Source organism: Molossus molossus, unplaced genomic scaffold (genome assembly GCF_014108415.1).
Source record: "Molossus molossus isolate mMolMol1 unplaced genomic scaffold, mMolMol1.p scaffold_m16_p_6, whole genome shotgun sequence".
In the NCBI taxonomy this organism is placed as follows: domain Eukaryota; kingdom Metazoa; phylum Chordata; class Mammalia; order Chiroptera; family Molossidae; genus Molossus; species Molossus molossus.
The window spans coordinates 108,554,701-108,579,533 of record NW_023425399.1 but is presented as its reverse complement, the minus strand read 5'-3'; the positions used below and the strand labels follow the sequence as shown (position 1 = coordinate 108,579,533).

Below are 24,833 nucleotides of genomic sequence, written 5' to 3'. Positions count from 1 at the left end.
TGGGGCCGGGGTCATCTGTGGCAGTTAGTTTCAGTATCCCATAGGGAACCCAGAGGACAAGTCAGGAAGTATTACTGACCACTCTGAGATCTTACATTACAGTGAGATGCAAGGCAAGTGGAGATCCATGGAGGAAACATTAAGTCACTTATTAATACTGCTTAGCATTCCAGTACTAGGAGCAGTGTGGAACAGCTTACTTATCCTTTGTGAGCATGTGATGTTCATCTTTGTCTTGAAACAATAAATCAGTCATAGGATGCTCAAACTCATTTATGTATACCTACCTATATGACTTATCACAATAATATACTAGTTTTTTTCCTATAAGATAGAAAAAAACATTAAAATATCATGCCCAGTTCCTGGTGAAGATATGGGGAAATAAGAACTTCAAGGTACTATTGATAGTAGTATAAATCTATGCTATCTTGGTTGGGGGCAATTTAACACTGTCAAAATAAAAAATGCAAATGCCGAAAGAAGCAAGATGCAGAGGTATTAACAATATGAGATATTTTTTAAATGCAGATATCCAAACAAGAACCTGTAAACAGAGTTTACTGTTGGGGATATAGAACACTGTATGTCATATAATTAATTTGGGGTAAGAAAAATTTAAAGAATATAAAATGCAAGCTGATACAAGTATAAATGTTTATTTTCTGTAAATAATAATTAAAAGTATTAACATTAGCCAGGCTGGTGTTGCTCAGTGGTTGAGCATTGTCCCTTGGACTGAGAGGTCCTGATTTGATTCACAATCAGGGTACATGCCCAGGTTACAGGCACGGTGCCCAGTAGGGGGCATGCAAGAGGCAGCCGATTGATGTTTCTCATATCAGTATTTCTCTCTCTCTCGCCCCACTTCTCTCTTTCTAAAAAAAGAAAAAAAAAATCAATAAAAACAATTTTAAAAAAAGAAGTATTAACACTAGATAGATATCTTTGGAGAAGATGACTAGGGAGGCTTTGATTTTCACTTTATTGTTTTCTGTACTGTATATAAATATAATTTTTAACTAAATAAAAAATATATTATTATTGGAAGCGAGACTATGGACTATTCTTTTTTCTTTATCTTTTTCCAAATTAAAAAACCATAATAAAATTTAATTATTAAAAAAACAATTGTTTGACTATTGGTTTCTCACTCTTCACTAAAGAATATGAGGTTAACAGTAAATGCAACATAAACAGCTCATCACTGTTGCATAATTCCACTTTTGTACCCCTTTTAAAGAACAATTTTACAAAAATGACCCTTAAGGCAAACTTTTGGAAAAGAGCCAGATGTATATACTCTTGGCTTTGGGACCATAAGGTCTACTGCAACTACTCAACTCAGCTGTTGAAGTGTGAAAGCACATAGGCGGTCCTTAAACAAATTGGTGTGGCTGTGTTCCAATAAAACTATTTGTAAAAACAGGCTATGAACTAGATTTGGTGTTCAGACTGTAGTTTGTCAAGCTCTGCTTTAAACTATGGTTGTTTCAATTGAAATAACTGTGATGTCACCTTATCCTGCTAAGCCCTAGACCTATGGGAAGATACCTAAAAGGGCACAAGGCTAGTGGTTCTCATTCTTTGTGGTGGCAGTATTCCTTCAGTCATTTAAAAATCAGCCTGGCTGGCATGGCTTAGTGGATTGACAGTTGTCCCATGGATTGGAAGGTCTTGGTTCAATTCCTGGTCAGGGCAAATGCCCAGGTTGCGGGCTTGTTCCCCAGTAGGGGGTGTGCAGGAGGCAGCCAATCGATGTGTCTATCTCTTCCTCTCTCTCTCTAAAAAAAAAAAAATCAATAAAAACATATTTAAAAAATATTAATGAGCATATCAAACCGATTTGTTGGGATGGGTAATAGCTACTGATATTTATTACATTAGAAATTAAAACTAAGAAGTTTAAAACTATGTGTTGCCCAGCTGGTGTGGCTCAGTGGCTGAGCATCAACCTGTGCACCAAGAGATTGCTGGTTCGATTCCTGATCAGGACATGTGCCCAGGTTGTGGGCCAAATCCCCAGTAGGGGGCATGCAGGAGGCGACCAATCAGTATTTTCTCTCATGGACGTTTCTCTCTCTCTCTCCCTCTCCCTTCCTCGCTCTCTCAAATCAATACAGAAAAAAAATACATGTGTCAATTTATTTAAAAATAACAATAAACTCATAAGGTTAACATGAATAATGTTTTAATAAAAATAACTTTATGAAACAAAAAAAATTATCTAGAAGAATGGTGTTGTTTTACATTCTGCTGCAAAATCTCTTTAATGTCTGACTCAAGGAGGATATGTAGATTTTATCTGCTCTGCATTCAATGGTGTGATATGTTTTGATCAACGTAGTTTAAAAAATATGGCCTCACAGAGACATGTACTTGAAAAAGAGAGGAGTATTTTAATAGCCTTTTAAAATAAGAATAGATATTTTACTTTGATTCTACACTCAAATTGGCCAAGTGGTAGTTTCCTTTCTAAAAAAATTTTTTTTTCTTTATTGCTTTTAGAGAGAGAGGAAGAAAGAGGGAGAGTGATAGAAACATCGATGAGAAAGAAATCAATTGGCTGCCTCCCACATGCTCCCCACTGATGATTGGGCCCACAACCTGGGCATGTGCCCTGACTGGGAATTGAACCGATGACCTCTTGGTGTATGGGTCGATGTTCAACCACTGAGCCACACAAGCTGTGCAGGTGGTGGTTTCTTAAAGGTTAGTTGCAATGTGGAATCTGAAACCATGATATGGTTCATTGCTGATAAGCTCTTTAAGCTCTGATACATTAAATTCCATTGGTCCACCTTGAACTTTGCCTGTTATTAATTACCTATGCCTATTTTTTTAGTGTTATGCATTGGTCATTTGAGAAACACTGGACCACAGAGTTATGCAGATGTTCTTCAATATTGACACGTTTTATTATAATCCCCCCCAAAAAAAAAAATCACATTTGTTAGTATCACCATTGATCTCAGAAAAGTGTTTACATACTTAGAAACTGTCAAGCTCATGGTGGCAGGTAGAAGTTTTCTAAAATTCTTGTTCTCACTTAAAAGTTCAAATTTTATTGCTGGTAATAAATGCTATCTACTCGTTTTCCTTGAAGTGACAGGCTCATTTCATTCATTTTCATGAAAATGCCTGCCAAATACCAAAGGCTGAATAACCATAGCTTGTTTGTCAATCAGTGGTCTGTCAAGTAAAATCAGTGTCCCATGAAAAGAAAGCAGCTAGTTCAGCTCACAGCTCAAACTACTTGGAGTGCTTTTCATGAATTAGCCACTAAACTTCAGTATGCAGCAAAAAGGCTCAATATCAGTATTTTTCCATTTCATCACAAAGAATATTAAAAACAGGCATACATAAGAGTAAGGATTTAGTGGAATTAATCATTTAACTGATCCATCAAACTCATTTGCGAGTGGAAATGACGTCCTCTGCCAGAGCTCAGCGGAGAGGAATACGACCACTATGAGCATATTGGTATCACTGCCCGGATTCCTTGGTGTCGATGCACTGGCACTGCTGCTGCCCCTCACAGCTTTTGCACCAACAGTGTGTCAACACAGAGAACAAGACGGAAAATGTTTTAATATTATTAAAAAAATAATTTTCACTTGATGGACCTCGACCCCTCATGGTCCTCAAACCACACTTTGAGAGCTGCTGATACAATTTAATATACTTACACGCATGCAAAATCAATGGTTAATGTATCAATCTGTCTGCAATGCCATGTTGTATCAATGTAACCCTTTTCTTTTTGACTCATATTTTTCATTCATTCATTTATTTAATTGTTCGTTCATTCGTTCATTCATTCATTCAGTGCCCTGTCAGGAATTGAACCAGTGACCTTTCAGTGCATTGGACGCTCAACCAACTGAGTCTTACCGGCCAGAGTGTCATGTTTTTATTTTATTAGGTCATCATGCCTGAGGAGAATTTGGATTAAAATGTATAAGACACTTGAAAAAAGGTTTCTCTATGATTAAAAAGGAAAAAAATATTTGAGAAAAAATGACAATTCTTACAGGAAGGTAAGGTGCCAAGGCTCCACAGGATTCTGCCACAAGCAGTCGTCTTTCTGGGTATTTGTGGTTAATCTAGAGCAAAAAATAAACCGAGCATACATGAGCAATACACTCTCCCTTCCTCCAACTGAGCATTATTTTTCACCACAAATCCTGTTAAGAATGCTTCTTTCTTTTCCACTTCTGGGAATCCCTGTGTATACCTGGATCAGGAATGAGGGAGTCAGGGAAAGCCTAAAAAACGAGGTCACAGGGGTTATCTGTTAAAGAAAAAAGGATAAAGCAAAGATGAAAATTTGGCAAGGTGGGCTTGCCTAAGCCTAGGCTTTCCTTAGAATCTTGGACATAACTTTCTCCTTCCCTAGAAACATTGGTATATTTTTATATTTGGAAAACCCAGCTTTTGAATAGATATGGTTTATAATACATGACAAGAATGACTCATCAGTCCCCTTTTTTATCTAAGGTATTAGGAAGTAAGTTAATTAAGATTTAAGTAGAACCCTTGACTAGTGATAAGATTTTGTTTTTAAAGTAAGCAGACTTCAATCCATTTATGTTTGCATATGCATGGTGAAGGGATTCTGCTATTATGATGACTACACTGAATCATAACAAAAAATAACAAAACAAAAAAAAGACACATACTGGGTTTTGTTCCCATATGTCTTCTTCATAGAATATAAATTTTTCTTTGACTGGAAAAGAAGAATATCTGTTCTCATAGTCCCATATGAAAAGGTGACATAATTCATTAATGTATTGGATGCCTAAAATTAAGAAAAGAAATTATAAAGCAATCTATTGGGCAACAAACGGGAGGTAGGCAGCTAGACAGATCCCCAATATCCATGTTTGTTAGGTTAGATGTTTATAACTGATATCTTTGAATTAAATTCATAAATATTAACCTCAAAATAGAATAGTTTGAATGTCCAAGTATGCTCCACATAAATTTTCATGTTGCTTTTCTTTAGTCTAGCTCAGTGAGTCTCAAAATTAAATATACAAACAAAAATCAAATGTGTTTCTATATGTTAGTAACAAACAAACAGAAAATAAATATTTTTAAATTCCATTTACAGTAATATCAAAAATAAAATACTTAGGAATAAATTAAACAAAAATACATAAATTATATTCTGAAAACTACAAAACATTGTTGAAAAAAAGAACATTTAAAGACCTAAATAAATGGAAAGATATCCTAAATTCATGAACTGGAAGGTTTACTATTGTTAGGATGGTGATACTCTCCAAATTGATCTACAGATTTAATACAATCCTTATGAAAATTCCAGCTGGCTTCTTTGCAGAAATTGGCAAGCTGATCCTAAAATTCATATGAAAATTCAAGGGTACCAGAAAAGCCAAAATAATCTTGAACTATGAGAACCAAGTTTGAAGGGAAGGGGATTATATTTGGGGTAATAAAATTGTTCTAAGATTGATTATGTTGAAAGTTGTGCAACTCTGAATATACTAAAAAACCACTGAGTTGTATACTTTAATGGGTGAATTGTACAGTATATAAATTGTACTTCAATAAAGCTTAAAAATAAAAGGAAATGGGAAAAAAAATTAAGAGTACATATGAATAACTATACAGAATTGTATGTGTTGTTTCCCAGTTAATTTGACTGTCAGTGATTAAAGTCTCACCCTAAGTTAGTATGTACCATAATCTGTAGATGAGGTAGAAAATTGTCAGAGATGCCCTGGCCGGTTTGGCTCAGCGGTTAGAGTGTCGGCCTGCGGTCTGGAGAGACCCGGGTTCGGTTCCCGCTAAGGGCACATACCTCGGTTGCAGTTTGTCCCCGGGCCTGGTTGGTCGTGCGGGTGGCAGCCACTCGATGTGTTCCTTTCACATCAATGTTTCTCTCTCTCTCTGTTCCTCTCTCTCTCTCCCACTCTACCTGAACAAAAAATGGAAAAGTGTCCTCGGGTGAGGATAAAAAAAAAGAAAATTGTCAGAGATAATTATGCCTATACACAATGTTTATTTTAAATACCAAACCCAGATATGACTCAACTAAATTTTAAAGAAAAAAAGCACTTAAAGAAATTGGAACAGAATTATAAAAGACCATGTACTTCTGTCATATTCCAGAAACCAATATTTTTTTAAGAACAAGTGAACATACTATCACAAATAAGCCCATGACATTTATCTTCATAAGTAAAAAATCCATCTTTTTAAGGAAAAATAAGCTGCTTAATTACCTAAATTCAAGTCTAGAAAGTCAAGATTCTGAGTTCTACAGAGAACTGGAATATTAAAATACAATATAAAGCCAAAAGTATTGTTCATAATTAGTGAATTGAATTATTAATGCAAAAATCTCTTACATCAAAGGTTTATACTCTATATCTTAATATCTACAAGTATACAATATATACAAAATATTATTTCTATTACCTACCTACCTACAAACACACGCACATACCTTCCTGCTCTCCCCTGAACTCATCAGGTACACTGCCATCTCAGGGCTTTTGTATTTGCAGTATCTCGCTTCATTCAGATCCTTGCCTAACCAGTACTTCCTCAGAGATTCCTTCTCTTACCACCCTTTCTAATACAGCATTCACCATCACTCCCTAGCTCTTATCTGGCTTTACTATCTGCATAACTTAAAACACTACAAAACATCATGTCATTGATTTGTTTACCTGTCTCCCCACTAGGATGTTTTATTTCCCACCGTATCCCTAGGGATTACAACAGTACACGGCACTGGAACTAGTGTTTCTTAAGTATTTGTTGGAAGAATGAATGCTGCAAAGCATCCCGGAGTATTCTTAAGCACTATTAAATCACAGTGCTGGGCTACACAAACAGCAGCAAAATTCATATCCAACAAATATCCTAATGGCATTTAAAAAAGAAGATATAAACATTTATGATAAACCAGAATATAAGAGCTAGGGAAAAACCCAATACTGTAGTTATTTACCTGTTCCCAACACTGTGGTAGAAGTTCAGCTTCCACACGAGTTGGTCCAACATGACGTGCAAATGCCACACAACCTGTCAGTATCATTTGCCTGAAAATAATAGAAATGAATCAAGACTTATATTTGCTTTAGAAAACACATCTAAGGGTTAAAAAGAGTGAGTCCTGAATTCACATGAAGTATAATATTTTTGTATAATCAGTACAGACATTTCCAACAATGGACTAAACTCCACCAAGAGAATGAGACCCTAAAGATGGTTCCTTTAGCAGTGGCGACACCATTTGTGAGACTGTTGTGAAGGGTCCTCTATTGCTGTGAAGCTGAAACTCATGACCTCAATGAACGTCCCACATGTGCATTCTGAGAGTATATGGCCAATGCTGCAGCTCCTCCTGAACTTCAATTTGTATCCACGAAAACTATCAGTGATGATTGCCCCAGTATTTCTATAATGAAAAGCTATGGTATCAGATCAGTAAAATGGTACTTCTTAATGAAATTTTGGTATTGCCCCCCAAGCAGCTTCTGACTTGGCTCCTGATGATGACTGTTCTCCCAATACCCATGGTCTTGTGTAATCCTGTCTCCTTGAGTGTAGACTGTCTCTAAGGATTTGCTTTTAATGGACAGAACAATGACCAAACTGAGGGATATCACTTCTGAGATTAGGTTACAAAAGTCTGTGATGTCTGTCTTGTGGGGCCTTCTCTACAGCCTGAAGGTAGTCTCTGACCACAAGTCAGTGAGGAACTGAGGCCCTCAGTCCAAAAACCTACGAGAAACTGATTTGTGGCAATGACTAATCGTGCAAGTGAGTTTAGAAGCAAATCCTTTCCCAGTTGAGAGTTGCAATGACTATAGCTCCAGCCAACACCTTGATTACAACCTTATAAGAGACCCTGAAGCAGAGGACCCAAAAGTTATATTATGAAAATGAGTATATTTAAACTTTCTTTTGAGGTAACATTTTACAGAACAACACATAAATAATTAACACAATAACTTCACTTGAAAATAAAAGAGTATGACATTTTAAGTAAGATTTTTCTCTTCAGATTGAAGTTCCATTTAAAATGACTTTAAATAAAGAATTATGAGTTTTTTCACTTTTGATTGTATAAAACTCCAAAACAGTAAAACTCGATGGGGGAAAAAGTATGATTTCAATAGATGTTTAAAGTATCCAGCTTTGAGGAAAACCAAAATAGAATGCTTAATTCACACTCACTATAAAATCAACACATTACACCCAAGCAGTGCTACTGTTGTTTCTCAAAATAAGTCAATTTAACTCAAACTGCAGAATGACTTTTTTTTTTTAATCCTCACCCAAGGACATTTTTGCATTCATCTACAGATAGAGAGGGAGAAAGGGAGGAAGAGAGAGAGAGAAACATCAACATGAAAGGGACACATCGACTGACTGCCACCCACATGACCCCATCAGGGGCCTGGGGACAAACTGCAACCAAGGTACATGCCCTTAGCGGGAACCGAACCTGGGTCTCTCTGGATAGCAGGCCAATGCTCTAACTGCTGAGCCAAACCCGCCAGGGCTGCAGAATGACTTTAAATCTCTTTATAGTTTAGCCAAACTAGCTAAACTCTCAGATTTACTCTAAACTAGCTAAACTCTCTGGACCACTATGAGAGAAATGTTGAGCCAGTATGTCTTTATTGCATATCGCAGCTTCTCACCACAATCTTGTAATAATCTGATGCCCCTTTATATTTATATCACTGTCTTCTATGCCTATTTCTCAACTGTTCTTTTGCTTTTTATTTCCTTCTACTTTAGGAGGGCAATTAAAGTCAATAGAAGGAAAGTAGAAAAAGAAATTCCCAAGTGTTACATATAACACTACAGCTGCCTGCTCCCCTACGAAAATTTCCTAATATCTGACAACTGTTTTTTCCCCCCTCTAGTGCCTTAAAATAATTAGGAGGTGGCCCGGGCTAGTTTGGCTCAGCGGTTAGAATGTCAGCCTACAAACCAAAGAGTCCCATGTTCGATTCTGGCCAAAGGCACGTACCTTGGTTGCGGTTTGTCCCGGCCCCATTTGGGATCATGCACATACCAATCAATCTTTCACATCGATGTTTCTCTCTCTCTCTCTCCCAGTCCCACTCTGTTTGAAAATAAATGTACAAACATCCTCGGGTAAGGACTGAAATAAATAAATACATAAATACATAAATAAATAAATAAATAGGAGGTGCACATATAGGTTCCATAAATGCTTGATAATTATAATAAACTTTGGTGAAAGTTAACCATTTCAAAAACTTGTAAGAAGTATACATTGCGCCCTGGCCGGTTTGGCTCAGCGGTTGGAGCGTCGGCCTGCGGTACAGAGAGACCCGGGTTCGGTTCCCGCTAAGGGCACGTACCTCGGTTGCAGTTTGTCCCCGGCCCTGGTTGGTCGTGCGGGTGGCAGCCACTCGATGTGTCCCTTTCACATCGATGTTTCTTTCTCTCTCTTCCTCTCTCTCCTTCCTGCTCTATCTGAACAAAAAAATGGAAAAATGTCCTCGGGTGAGGATAAAAAAAAAAAAAAAAAAGAAGTATACATTTCATAAGAACTTATACTGTATAAGACTTTAAATCCTGAGTCCCCATTGCTGTATTAGGTGAAATACTGTAAGGCCCCCTCAAAACAAACTTCTTAGCACAGCTGAGATTCAAAATTCTAAAAATTATTATAGCTTTGAAATACAGTTGAAAATAGAAAAGGTCAGATGGCTTACAGATTATTAACAGCATTAGAAATAACTCCTGTGATGGCAAAAAATAAATGCTGTCTCTGCTTGTGGGAAGCATAGGACAGTGTTTGCCTAGGATTTGACAAAAATAAAAATGTGATATCAATTATAGTTTAGCAAAGAACTGGCCCAAAGCACCATTATTGAGCATAAAATTAAGTTTTTCTCAGGATCTGATCAAAGAAGACTAAGCTTTATTAATTGAGTCAAGAAAAGTGACAACTGATTATACGTCAAATATATTAACTTAAAACATTTCGCTTTTTAAATTTATTATTTGTATTATATATAGTTAATCAGTGAATTAGAGTATTTTAATAAACAAGGTGTTTCTGTAAGGTAAAAGATTGAGGTGTGGACACAAGTGCTTAATTCCTGACATATCTCAACCAAGGTACTTTTGGCCACCAGGTGGCAGCTATTAGCTTTACATGTAGAGTATGAAAACAGGCTATATAGAACTAGAGGTTTTGTTATTGCAAATCTAAAAATGACAATGTAATAAATGACATTTAATTATGAAGTTACCAAGATAGGGAATAATGTTTTTCAAGGAGAAAATGTAATATTAATTTTGCTATATAGCACCATCAAACTGTCCTTAGAAAAATCCCAGTTTGCAATGAATGATAATGACACAGTGATTTATTTTCCCTTATTTCCATTTGACTAGCATGTGAGGAATGCTGGTATAGATTAATCTTGGCTGGGTCCTGCAAAGGACATATTTCTCTACTTGCTCATATATATTTTTGAAAGAACAGGAAAGATTATATACTTATAGAGTTTTAAAGTCTATCTGACTATTTCATTCTATTTTATATCTATTTTATTGAGACATTCGTTGTATTTAAAATTTTAAGCTTGATTTGTTTCATAGTTCACTCTTAAGATTTTCCAACATTCTCAGAAAAGGTAAAAAAAAGTACTGAAATTGCATAAACTTATCCAATCATAACATATAATTCCATTGTTTTGAAAAAGTATAAGGAGCCCTGGTCAGTGAGTGTGGCTCAGCTGGTTAGCGTGTCTTCCCGTACACCAAAGGGTCATGCGCTCGATTTCGGTCAAGGCACATATCTAGGTTGTTGGTTCAGTCCTTGGCAGGGTGCGAACAAGAGGCGACAGATCAATGTCTCTCTCTCACATTGATGTCTCTCTCTCTTTCTCTCTCTCTCTCCCTCCTTCCCTCTAAAATCAATAAACATATCCTTGGGTGAGGATTCAAAACAAAAAGTATAAACAAAAAGGCTTTTAAAATTAAGATAAGAAATTGTAACATAGAAAAAACACTCCTACTGCCAAATTTTATCCAGCTGGTGCTTAGCCTACCTACCCACCCACCAGGATGTTTTGTTCACATTCATACTTGTGCAGCTTCACTTAGTATTGAAGGATGTTACTCTGTGAGGTAGACATCTGTCACAGTTACTTGAGCAAATCCCATTCCTCTTTCTTCTTGCAAGTCACCTTGATATGTGTCTCTTCCCCTCACCACACTCAGGTATAACTTACTTCTCCACTTAGGCATTCCTGGTTGTGGGCATTTGACTCATGACCAACCCATCACAAAACAAAACAAACACTGTATCCCTATAGCCACACAGTAACTGGTTTATAGAGAGCCCAGTAATACAGAAATTCATATAGTAAATATTTTATTTCTTGTAAAGGGTAACTATTAAGAGATTGTTGGGTGGATATTTAGGCATTCTTAGGAATCAAATGTGAAAGATAAAGGCAAAGAAACATTTGAATTAGAAGTCCAAAGGGAACTAACACAAAATTGTACTAATTTCATATGAATAATTGGAATAACAAGAGTGAAAACACTGCAGAGCACTGTGAACAGGCCATTGTTTTCCATTTATTAAAACAGACTTTGGTAAAAAGGTATTTAGACTAAAAGGCTAATTTTGATGCCAAATTAGTAAAATTAGTAAGTCAATGTTTTCTTTATTTCCTAAAGAAGTAGTCACACCCACCTCTGCTCATCATCTGGCCTCTTGATCAAATTGAACAGTATGTGGAGAAGCTGATCTCTCTCTTTAGGCTCAGGGTGCAGACATGCCGTGCACAGTATGAGGGGGATCAACTCCTAAAGAAACATGAAGGTGGAAAAAGTCAAAGTAAAAATGCAGTGCAGAATATTCCTTCTTTTCCTCAGAGTATTCTTAAATGGACATTTAAAGTGAAATAAACCTTACTATACAAAAGAGCAAATTTTAATTCTGTAGGGTTGATATTCAACAGAAAATAATGAAACATTTATGTGTGGGTTGTGCAGAAGGTACAAATCACAATGTAATTAAGTTCCTTAAGTTGCAACTAACCTTGTTTTCTTATCTCGTATACTTCCCTAGGGTCTACTACATTTTATACTACACAACATGCCATCTTACTACAATCTGATAAAGTAATTTTAAATTTAAAAGCATTTTAAACAAAATTTGCAAAAGTTAACTATATTCTAAAGCTTAAAAAGATAACAAAATAAAAACAACTCTTCCCACTTGTGAAGTATAATATAATCTGTTTTCATTAAGATCAGACATAATTCATAATTTTGTATCCTTAGCACCTAATTGGTGGTTAATTGAAAAAAAGTAAAAAAACCATTCCTACAGATGTTGAATGCTCTCAGTACTACAACAGAGTATCAGTGGAAATATTTTATGTTGAAATAAAAATTTTAAACAATATTTTGTTTGTAGCACATTCAATATGCAGAAATAAATTCAATATTGTGTAGGAAAATAATACACAAAAGTTTCTCTTCCAAAGAAACATTTGAAAATTAACATTGTTTCATATTTTAATTAAAATAAGACAAAATTCTAAAGGATATTCAAAAGATAGTAATGTTCCTCATTTTGGAACAAATTTTCAAATCCAATGAGAATAAAAGCCTAAAAGTGATAATTGTAAGTCATAAAAACAATATTTTGCAGATATAAAAAAAAAAAAAACCCACTGCAATATAAGAAGGGCAAAATGATTACGACTCCCATTTCTTTTTCCCATCTACCTCTCTCCCCACCAAAGAGTATCAGCAGATTCAAAATAGAAATTGACCACTATGTTATAATATATGCTACCCTGAAGAAAAATTTACACTTTAGGAGAAAGATATTCCCATTTCGGAGATGCGCCTTTAGAAACAAGATAATAAAAAATTTTGAGTTCAGGCTAAAGCTTAAAGGTATGACTAGAAGTCTCATTCCATTATTTCTAAAATCTCTTTATATATTATTTTAAAATTATAAATACCTGGTATAAATCTTAAATTAAAGGTACAAAGATATAGATAAGAAAAGCTAAGAATAAATCTGAAAATTTAAAACATTTATTCTGTCATTTTCTATTTAGGCACTTCTGTATGTTTCAGATTAGTCAGTAACTGAAAAGCAAAATAAATAAATAATCAGGAAAAATAATTTTGTGCTGGGAATGGAAGAACATATTGTATGGATCCTATAATGTTAGGTAATGTTTTCAACAGAGGCTTAATATGATGCTTGATGGATTAGTTTTTACTTTGTAGGAGAAAATAAGCAAACCTTTTATAAAATATTAGGGTAGGAGGCTATTAATTCCAAAAACTATCCTCATCTTTGGAGGATTCCATTTAGGCTGATAACAGCAAAATATACTAATGAGAGGACTAAGACATTGTATCATCAGCATATCCCATTGAGAGTAGAACCTTAAGGATGAAAAAGTAGTTATTCTAGAAGGTACTAACAAAGTGATAAAATATTTTAGTGCCTAAAAATCAAGCAAGATCTTAAATAATTTTATTTGTACTTTCCCCTCATGCCAGATCTTTCTCTCCTGAAGATTATCTTGCTTCGTCTTAATCCTTCTTCCTACTTTCCTATTATCTCTACATACAGGGTGGGGCAAAAGTAGGTTTAGAGTTATGATCATGTGAAACAGAGTTTATTTATTATTGTATTATTTTCCATACAAACAACTATAAGCCTACTTTTGCCTCACCTTGTAGATACTCTTATATTATCTTATTCCATTTTCTTCCTATTGTATTCTTCTTTAAAGATCAACTATGAAGTGTAGGTAAGATATTTACTATAATTGCAAATACATACATACTGTTTAAAAAATATGGAATATTTAGCTGCTTCTATTCAAAAACAAGCATATCAAGATAACTTGTTGCTGTTTACTCTTTGTGCCTACATTTTCTTTTCCTTTTCTGGTTTTTTTTTTTTAAATCATGAAGCTTAGTGATCCTTAATCAAAGAGGAAGTTTATGTCATATATGAATATAGAGAATCTTATACCTGAAATATGGCTATAGACCAGCTAAAATGAGAATACTGGGCTGAGAAGTAGAATTCCTGTCATGATTTACTCTTTACTACCAAAGAACATAATGAAAATCACAAACTTCTCTAATTTTTAGTTTCCTCAAATGAAACATAAAGGAATTAAGATTAGTGCAGAAATGGAAACTACTTCACATACTTCTGTAATTTCCTTATCTACTGCTAAAGAGAGGGTTAATTTTTGCTTCTGAGATCAAAATTGGCCTCAAAAAGCCTTCTGAACACACCACTTACTAGCAGCCATTAGCAGTCAATTTAACTTGATACATGGGAGGAAAACCATTAGTCAGTCCTTGTCCCCTTGAACTCTAAAGTACTGTGAATTTAGGACTTTGAAGAAAACACTTTTCACTTTTCCGAATCACAGTTAGTAGTAATTTACATTGCCATTTGCTTTAATTTCTTGCTGGCAAAATTAGCAACATGTGGGAAGTCACTGCCAGTAATTTTCGGTTACTATTCCATGCCAGGAAGAACTGGGTACCTACTGGCACATTAATGGGTAGGGCAGTTATAACTCAGTGTAGAAAGTATGCCAGATGGTCTCTTCCTCTTAAAGGAACATAGAGCTGACAAGAGGCCCAGTAAGTGAAGGTAGAAAAAAAGTGAAAAGAGAGGTTTGTTTCTGATACAGCCATCAAGGAGTTTAATTGCTAAGATATGACTGGTTCCAACTATCCTAATTTCTTTATCATTCATTCATTTATTAAAAAAATTCTATTTGTACCACTCTTGAAATAATAAATTCTGTAAGAATGTATCTTCAGTGCAGTATATTCACATTTATTGACTGTGAATTCATCTTTTTCAAGCCTATGAAGTATGAATACACCCACATCACAATTTATTAAGTCTGTCTTTTCCATTTTCACACTACTCATAAATGTATACATTAGAATCAATATTCTCCCTTTTGTATCATTTCTCCAATGGAAGCAGTAGTGTTTTGAAAAACTTTCTTATAAATATGAATAAAAGATTTAAAAAGTGGTAGCTGAATTTCCTTTAGAAGACAAGGTGATAGTGATTTAAAAAATGTTTTTGAATGATTACATATGAAGAAATGTGTTGAGAATAAGACAGCAGTGTTAGATATCATAGCTAAAGCCTAAGAATTTTTCACGTGAAAAAATCCTTAAGCATATTTGATTTAATGTCGCATGTTAGTAATAGCCATGATAAAAAAACAAAAAAAACCTATGGCTTTGGTATTTTCTCCTGACATAAACAGTTACTGTGTCCATTATTTCAAGGCAACAGGAATCTTAAATATTTGAAAACATGCGTTAGCACTTGATATTACTCAATACATGTACACTGAAGTGAAAAATAAAACTAATCTCCTACTGATCATGAGAGAAGAAATCAGTGCAGTAATCGCACTGAAAAAGGTATTTCAACACTTTATTACCATGTTAGAAAAGATAATTCTAAGCCTTTAAAATTTATTAATTTAAAAAGCTTAGTAATATGCACTTTACTAAAGTAAATGACTTTTGCTTTAGCTATTTTTATTTTTGCAATTTTAATTACAAAGCTCGTTCTTTTTACGAAGAACCTCCCACCCGTTAAAACTTATATTCCCCATGGAATTTTGTACAGAATTAAATGGGAAAGGATTTGAGTATTTTAATTTTCCTTTCAGTTCCATAAGTAAAACAAAATAAATTCTAATGATAATAAATAAATCATTTTAGAGATAGTAAATATAATTAGATTTGATTTTATGCATATCTTTATTCAACCTTCTTAGTCTTACAAAGATTAGTGTGTATCAGACTACAAGAACAGAAGAAAAAAAGGACCTTAAAGGATCTAAAACAATGTAATTAGATGTTAAGGAGGGAGAAATGAAGTAGGAAATGAGATTAAGCAAATTTTAACATTAAAAAAAGCAAGGAAATGTTGATAAGATAATGGCTCTGAGATCTGAAAGGAATCTAAAACAGAAAAAGAAACATTACATTTAGCTCAGATGCCAAGGGGAAATGTTTTGAATATTTCAGGTCAAGAGACAAAATTGTACAGTTCTAGGAAGGTAACACATTATTCCAATAAATTACAGTCCACTGCTTACTCTCACTGTTCCACTAAAATTATTTCCTGTAACTCAAGCTTTGGTTTAAACTTTTAGATAGTTGTTATTTTAAAATTTTCATCAAGACTTTTGCCTAGGAACTAAGCAGTAATGAATTATAATTTAAAATCAAGTACTGACATCCTCCGATTTAGATTTTCAGTTGAAACTTGTCAGGGTGGTAACATGTAAAGAAAAAATAAAGAACATCAGAAACATTCACATAAGGAAGAAATAGGATTACTCACCTCTGGAAAAGTTCTACACTTTAAGGGCTCCTAAAATATCTATTCTTAGAATTATTAATATGTATAATTCCTGGGGCCCAACTTTTAGGAGCCTAAGTGAAATACTTAGATGACTTTAAAGCTGCTGATACTGCTAAAGAGCATGTGATTTACTTCCAAAATCCACACACACACACACACACACACACACTAAACAGGTAAGAAGATGGACCAAGTTTATCTATTTTATAACTATCAAAGGTATTATTACACATAAGTTAAAAAATTTACCAATTACAATGTAAAAGAGCAAATTTTGGTTTCCCAGAAGATGAGCAGGTCTTTAGAGGTATAACTACTTTTAAAACTTTTAGAGAATTGGTTCTGTCCTTTGCCTTTTTTTCCCCAATGGCTTTAATGAGATATATTTTATATGTCATAAAATGCATCCATTTCAAGTATACATTCAGTAATTTTTAGTATATTTGGAGTTGTGCAACCAACACCAATCTAATTCTGAAACATTTTCAGTATCCCCGAAAGAAAGCTTGGCCTTAATTCACCATTTCCTCTAGCCCCACCTCCATTCAGGGCACAGGTTTTCTTCATTATTTTTCCAACTTAGCTAGCTGATGGCATGTAGTTCCTTGGTATAGAATGAAAATAAAAATTAAATGCAGCTATATCATTATAAAAATGTTTTTAGAAGTAATCCTTTATAAAATCTTTCTTTTAAATTACAGATTTCCCCTTCACAAACATTTATAGCAGAGATTATAAAAGAAATCAACTTATTTAGCCTATTTACTATATATACATAAATCAAATGATAAATATATTTATTCTGTAATTTGCTTTGAAAGATTCAAGTTCCTCAACGAACCTATTAAAGTGAATTATTATATAAGCCCCATGCAGAAAATTAGTTCAACATATCATTTTTTATTTCTTCCAATATGGTAAGGAAGTCTTTTTAAATACAAGCTAGTAAAAAGAGATTATCATTACTTCAAAGAACATAAAAGAAAATTTTTTCCACTTTTTGTCATCTCTGAAATGGTTACCTTATAATGGAGAGCATGTCATAATTTAATTTAAAATTTTTTCTTTCTTAAAGGTACATCAATATTATAATAAATGACATCTTAGATTTGTAATATGGTATGTTAAATTTAGAAAATGCTATAATTGTGAGGTTAATTTTCTTTTATTTATTTTATTGATTTTTTTAAATCCTCACCCGAGGACATTTTTGTATTTATCTTCAGATAGAGCAGGAGGGAGAGAAGGAGGAAGAGAGAGAGAGAGAGAGAGAGAGAGAGACATTGATGTGAGAGAGACACATCGACTGGTTGCCACCCACACAACCCCAACCAGGGCTGGGAACAAACTGCAATCGAGATACATGCCATTAGCGGGAACCGAATCCTGATCTCTCGACCGCAGGCCGATGCTCTAACCACTGAGCAAAAACCGGCCAGGGCAATTTTCTTTTTTTTTATCCTCACCCGAGGACATTTCTGCATACAGCAAGAGGGAGAGAGAGAGGGAGAGAGAGAAACATCGATGTGAGAGAGACATATTGACTGGTTGCCACCCACACGACCCCAACTGGGGCGGGGGACAAACTGCAACTGAGGCATGTGCCCTCAGCGGAAACTGAACCCAAGACTCTCTGGTCTGCGGGCTGACGCTCTAACCTCTGAGCCAGGGTGGGCTTGATTTTCTTTAAAAAAGGAAAAATCAATAACACTAATATCTATATTCACTGTGTTTTTCACTTTTATAAAAAATTAAAAATTTAAATTATTAGGTAGTTTTAATTTTTATGTCATTCCCTTTGAAACAGTGGATCACAAAATCAATTGAATGGGTAATGAAAAGCATTTTTTATTGTTTATTTAAGTATATTCTTTGTTTTAAAATATTTATATTTGATACTATCTTTTAACTTATTGTAATTAGTGAAAACAAGACCTGATTTTAAAATTTTTATATTAATTATATATATATGTTTACATGCTAGCACACAATGTAAAATGCCTTTCACAATGAGAGGATACATGGATAATGAAGTTTGAAAAACACTAATTTAAAACATGTTAAAAGACTAGCTGTTATGTAGCCGTAAATTCTTTCTATATTGATATAGAAAGATACAAAATAATAATGTTATATAGAAAAATGCAAAGTGGAGAACAGTGTATTTTATAGTATGGTTTTATGTGTGTAAAGTCATGAAAAAAAATTATATATTTGAGTTTGTTTATATATGCACAAAATATCTCTGAAAAATATAAGACAGTTCTACAATAATAGTTGGAGACTTTGATACCCCAGTTTCAATAATGGATCAAACATCTACACAGAAAATCAGTGAGGAAGTAGGGAACTGAACACCATAAAACAACTAGAACTAATAGATATATACATACAGAACACTCCACCTGACAACAGCAGAATATACATTCTTCTCAAGTGCACATGGGACATTCAAGGATAGACTATGTTAAGCCACAGACAATTCTCATAAATTTTTAAAAAATTGAAATCGTACAAAGTATCTTCTCCAACCACAATGAAATGAAATTAAATATCAACAACAAACGGGCAACTTGAAAATTCACAAATATGTATATATTACACAACACACTCAATCAGCCAATGGGTCAAAGAAGAAATCAGTAAAAAAATTACAAAATATTTTGAAATGAATGAAAATGAAAAATACAACATACCAAAACTTATGAGATGCAGCAAAAGTAGTACTCAGAGAGAAATTTAGAGCCTACATTAAAAAGAAGCAATATCTCTTAGGGGGAGGGAGATGAGGAGGAGGGATCTAGTGAGAAAAAAGGAGAAACATCTGCAATAAAAATAAATTAATAAAAATTGGAGGAAAAAAAAAAAGCAATATCCCAACTCAATAACTTTGCTTTTCACCTTAAAGAACAACATAAGGAGCAAAATAATCCAACACCAGCAGAAAGAAGGAAATAAAAAATTACAGCAGAGATAAATTAAAAATAATTGAGAAAATAAATAAAAAGTTCTTTAAAAAATAAACAAAATTAACAAACCATTAGCTAGACTGACTAAGAAAAGAGAGAGAAGATGCAAATAACTACAATAAAAAATGAAGGAGGAGTCATAAATACCAACCTTATAAAATTAAAAGGATTATAAGTGAACACCACAAACAATAGTCCACCAGTAAATAGATAATCAAGATAAAATGTACTAATTCCTAGAATCACATAAATTACCAAAACCAACTCAGGAAGAAATAGACATCAAAAGAACTATAACAAGCAAAGAGTAAATCATTAATTAAAAAAACTTCCCAACAAAGAAAAGTTCCAGGATCAAATGGCTGAACTGGTGAATTCTAAAACATATTTAAAGAAGAAATATTGGTCCTACTCAAAATCTTCTCAAAAAGTAGAAGAGGATGAACAATTCCTAACACAATCTATGAGGCCAGGTATTAGCCTGTTATCAAAATCAGACAAAGACAGCACAACAAAAGAAAAACACAGACCAATATCCCTTATGAATTTAGATGCAACAAAGGCACAGCAAAACCGTGCCAAATCCAACAGCACATTGAAACAATTATACACTGTGACCAAGTGGGATTTATCCCAGGAATTCAAGGATGGTTCAATATATGAAAAACCAATCAATTTATTATACTACATCTGTAGGAACAAAAGGGGGAAAAATCATCATTTCAATCAATGCAGAAAAAACATTTGACAAAATTCAACACCCTTTCATGAAAAACACTCAGCAAACTAGAAATAAAAAGAACTTCCTTAATATGATAAAGGGCATTTATGAAAAACGCACAACTAGCATCATACTCAGTGGTGAAAGACTAAAAGCTTTCCCCCTAAGATCGGGAACAGGATAAGGACATCTGCTTTCTCAAAACACTGCTATTCAACACTGAACTGGAAGTCCTATCCACACCAAGTAAGCAAGAAAAAGAAAAGCATTCCAAATTGGAAAGGAAGAAGCAAAACTATCTCTATTTACATGATTCTATACATAGAAAATCTCATCGAATCCACACAAAAAAACTACTAAAGTTAATAAATTCAATGAAGTTGCAAGGTAGAGGATCAATGCACAATTATCAAATTTGCTCCTATAAACCAGCAATAAACAACCTGCAATGAACAACCTGCAATGAAAGTTAAGGAAACAATTCAATTTACAACAGCATCCAAAGGAATAAAATACCTAGGAATAAATTTAAAAGAGGAAGTGAAAAACTTGTGCATCAAAAACCACAAAATATTGCCAAAAGAAATTGAAGACAAATAAATGAAAAAAATCCCACGTTCACTTAATGTAGTTAGAATGTCAATATTCCCCAAAGTGATCTACAGATTTAGTACAATCCATATCAAAATTCCAATGACTTTTATTGCAAAAGTGAAAGCTGAGCATCAAATTCATATGTAACTGCAAGAAGCCCTGAATAACTATGAATAGCTAAAAAATATTGAAATAGAAAACAAAGTTGGGGGACTTGTACTTCCCAATTTCAAAGTTATAGTCAACGAAAATGTGTACAGGTATAAGGATAAACATAAAGACCAATGAAACAGAATTAACAGTCCAGAAATAAATCCAAACATGTATAGCCAATTGATTTTTGACAAAGGTGCCATGACCATTAAATAGGGAAACAATGATCTCTTCAACAAATGGTGTTGGGACAACTGGATAACCATACAAAAAGAATAAATGAACCCCTGTCTTTCTCATATACAAAAAAATAACTCAAAATGGATCAATGATCTAAATATAAGAGCTAACTAGAAGACTATTAGAAGAAAACATAAAATCAGGTAAATATTCCTGACCTCAGATTTAGGAATAAATTCTTAGATGTGACACCAAAAACACAAGAAACAAAAGAATGTGAAAAGACAACCTACAGAATGGCAGAAAATATTTCCAAAGCATGTATGTGATATGGGTTTAACATCCAGAATTATAAGAACTCTTACAACTTAAAAACAAAGACAATGCAATTTTTTAAAATGAGCAAAGGACCGGTAAGAATACACTAGAAGCTAATAAAATTGACTGCATGTGGGATGGCATTGCAGGACAGAAAAAAAATAGTTTTTGTTGTATATCTTTTTATATTTTAAAAATGTAAACCATGCGAATATATTACTTAAAACCCTGTTTCCAATGTTCTATCTATTTGATTAACTAGACTATTAATATGACCAATCAGGTTAATGAAAGACATTTTAATTATATTTATATACCAATAAAAAAAAGAAAATATAAAACTTGAGAAATTTTTAAAATATCAAAATATTAATCCTTCAATCACAAGACCTTTTAAAAAATATACATTTAAAGAACTAAGGTAAAATATTAAATAAAAGTAGCCCAATATTAATGGATAAAGTGAAACAAAAGTTTTGTCTTTTTATGCCCTGGCATTGGTTTCAAAGCAAACCAAGTAATACTTCATTATTTACCAATTTAATTTCAAGGGACTAAAACTCTGGTATACTGTAAATGGTAAATTTCCTGATAAAACAGAATGAGGTACAAATAATTCAATAAACAAAGATAAATGATAAATTCTTCATGAAATTGTAAGTATATAAATATTTTTTTAAATATAAAAAACTTAAAATCAGCCAGAAAGGTAAACATCATACCACAAATAAAATACGTATGTTTGTATATGTGTATATATGTTTTATATATATTTTTATATATATAATATATCTGATTACCAATGATGCAAGTTTATAGATACTTCATGCAGTACAATCAGGTTTTAGTGGTAGAGTATTTTATGATTAAAAAAATGAAAAAATTAAAATAAAAAAGCTTATACTGCATCTCATAACAATTAGGTTTCTGTGATATTTTAAAGATTATATTAAGAAAACATAGTAAAAGGGATGCAAACATTAATGCATTACATGGATTATGTTACAAGCTGAAAAAGGAAAAGAAGCTCAAACAGCATTCTGACAGGCAGAACTGCAAAACAATTTGAAATTGGACACTGATCTCTCAAGACAGAAAATTTTCCGTATGTTAATATCTCACGACTATATTTAAATAATAGGTAAAATAAAATAGGAAAAGTCATTTTATCTTTTTTTAATTAAAAATACCTATAGGAATAAACATTTTTAAAGCTCTACAGATAACTTTTCTTGAGGATCAGTACAAATTTCTTGTGCTGAACAGGTAAGGATAAGCTTTATATGGGTTTGCCAATGCACTGTGTACCTATCATACTGTAGGTCCCATGAATTATGATTGAAATCAGTCGTAAATATTAAGAGGATAATAGAATAAACTTATGTGGTACATTGTAAAATATTCCTAACCCATTTTTTGGTAAACTATTTTGTGAACTGGAAACTGATTTTATAACCTTAAAAATTCAAATAAATAATTTGTTTGCAAATAAATCATTCACTGTCATTTAAATGAGGTTACAAATAAGTTTTCATTAATCTCTTATTGGCTAAATATAACTGTAAAGATAACTTTTTACAGTACTTATGGCTCATAATACAGTCTATGTGTACTAAAATATTTGTTACTACTGTATTTTGGTTATTTAAAGCATCTGTCAATAACAAGTTAGCTACAAGGAAAACAAAAAAGGTACCTTCAAAAGTTATTATAGTCAATATTAACTATACTATCATCATAAGACAAATGTAGTTATTGCCAAATATAATAAAACGAACATTTATAATAGGCAGAACTATAAGTACATTTAAGAAAAGTTACATTTTTAGTCCTTGTTAATTTTCAATACAGAGTGTCTATTTCTGTAGACATATCAAACAAAATCATATCAAGAGCAGAGATACAATAAATTAGTTAACTGGTAATATAAAAAATGGACAGTGTTCATAGCACATAAATGGACCTACAGTAATAGTTAGTTTAGTGTTGCAGAAGCTAATGCTGCTTTAAGCAAAATGGAAACAACATGAATACCATGCAGTTTTACTGAACTCACCTGACAGAGGTGTAAAACCATTCTCTAGGAGCAGAGATGCATGCACAAAAGTAAGAATATGATTGCAAGTAATAGACTTCAACAAAATAAAAACATAACACTAAACTTCAAAATGACAAAGAATGGACAACATGATGAAATTACTGGGCTGAAATACTTTTATGTGTCTCACCTCTCTCTTTGCTAACAGCACATTGGGAACAATGTGTGGTAGGCAGCGTCCCAGCATTAACATGACACTTTTCTCACTGTCCGCAATCCGAGACACCTAGGAAACCAAAGACTTAATAAATGATGACAGTGGAGAACTTCTGTGCATGATGTTCAAGTTCATGCTTTAAACTCTGCTGTCTCTGCTGCAAACACATCCAAACTTATGATGATGGTGGTAACAACAATAACAACTGTGTCCCTAACAAGATAAACATTTCTGTAGGCCAGAAATGAATAAAAAACCAGTAAGAAGACTATTAGAAGAAAACATAAAATCAGGTAAATATTCCTGACCTCAGATTTAGGAATAAATTCTTAGATGTGAGGCCTACTATGCTTCAGTTCTGGGAAACAAGTAGGGATAATACAGGGCTGAGGTAGCTTCAGTCGCTTTTTTGTTGTTGTTCTTGAAAAGATGCCACAAAGTTACAATCCTTGCCTAAGGAGAGAGTTTGTATAATGCAGCTGTAAGCAAGGGGAAGCCCAAGGAGGCTGGCCCAGTCTTACAATGAGGATTGCCAGAGTTGCATCCAAACCACCCTCCAGCTCTTTCATGTTCTCAATGACATTGTAGGACAGACGCCCAGGAGAGGTCAAGTGGAATCAACCATAAAACAGTTAGAAAGGGAGAGATAAGTGTAAAGATAGGGAGAAAAATAAAATAAAACACCCTCTCCAGATGAGTCTGCAATAACAATTAGAAAGCACTTGAGGAAAACTAATCTGAGAATTAACAAAGTCAGAAAAGACAACCATTCCTAATGAAATACAAATAATGGAGTAATCTAAAAATAACTAAAATATAAACAATATGGCTCTGGCTGGTTTGGCTCAGTGGTTAGGGCATTGGCCTGCAGACCGAAGGGTCTTGGGTTAGGTTCCCAGTTGGGGGCACATACCTGGGTTGCAGGTTCGATCCCCAGCCCCAGTCAGGGTCATGTGGGAGGCAGCCCATCGATGTATCTCTCTCACATTGATGTTTCCTTCTCTCTCTCTTCCTCCCTCCCTTCCATTCTATAAAAAAAAAAAACAATGGAAAAGTATCCTCCAGTGAGGATTAAACAAAAACAACAATAATAAAAAATATATATACACATACACACACAATATGTACAGTTATATTGGTTTTCTGAATTACACTAGAGAGTCACATAACTATATGTTAGCAGACAGAAC

The 24,833-nt window shown here is 33.7% G+C and overlaps 1 protein-coding gene across 12 annotated transcripts in view; it reads right to left on the bottom strand.

Annotated features, from left to right (window-relative positions):
* The window catches only part of RELCH (RAB11 binding and LisH domain, coiled-coil and HEAT repeat containing), a 101,540-nt gene that overhangs the window by 39,331 nt on the left and 37,376 nt on the right, over positions 1–24,833 (bottom strand). For 11 of the 12 annotated variants that reach the window (XR_004957019.1, XM_036244207.1, XM_036244206.1 and 8 more), the window contains 4 exons: positions 23,617–23,712; positions 11,744–11,856; positions 6,992–7,082; positions 4,035–4,106 (listed from right to left, as the gene is read on the bottom strand). Coding sequence is in view for 11 of the 12 variants with exons in the window: in XM_036244207.1 (XP_036100100.1) it covers positions 4,035–4,106; positions 6,992–7,082; positions 11,744–11,856; positions 23,617–23,712 (372 nt within the window). In the remaining variant the exon portion in view is untranslated. The remainder of the gene's footprint in view (positions 1–4,034; positions 4,107–6,991; positions 7,083–11,743; positions 11,857–23,616; positions 23,713–24,833) is intronic. The other variant, XM_036244211.1, reaches the window with a different exon arrangement.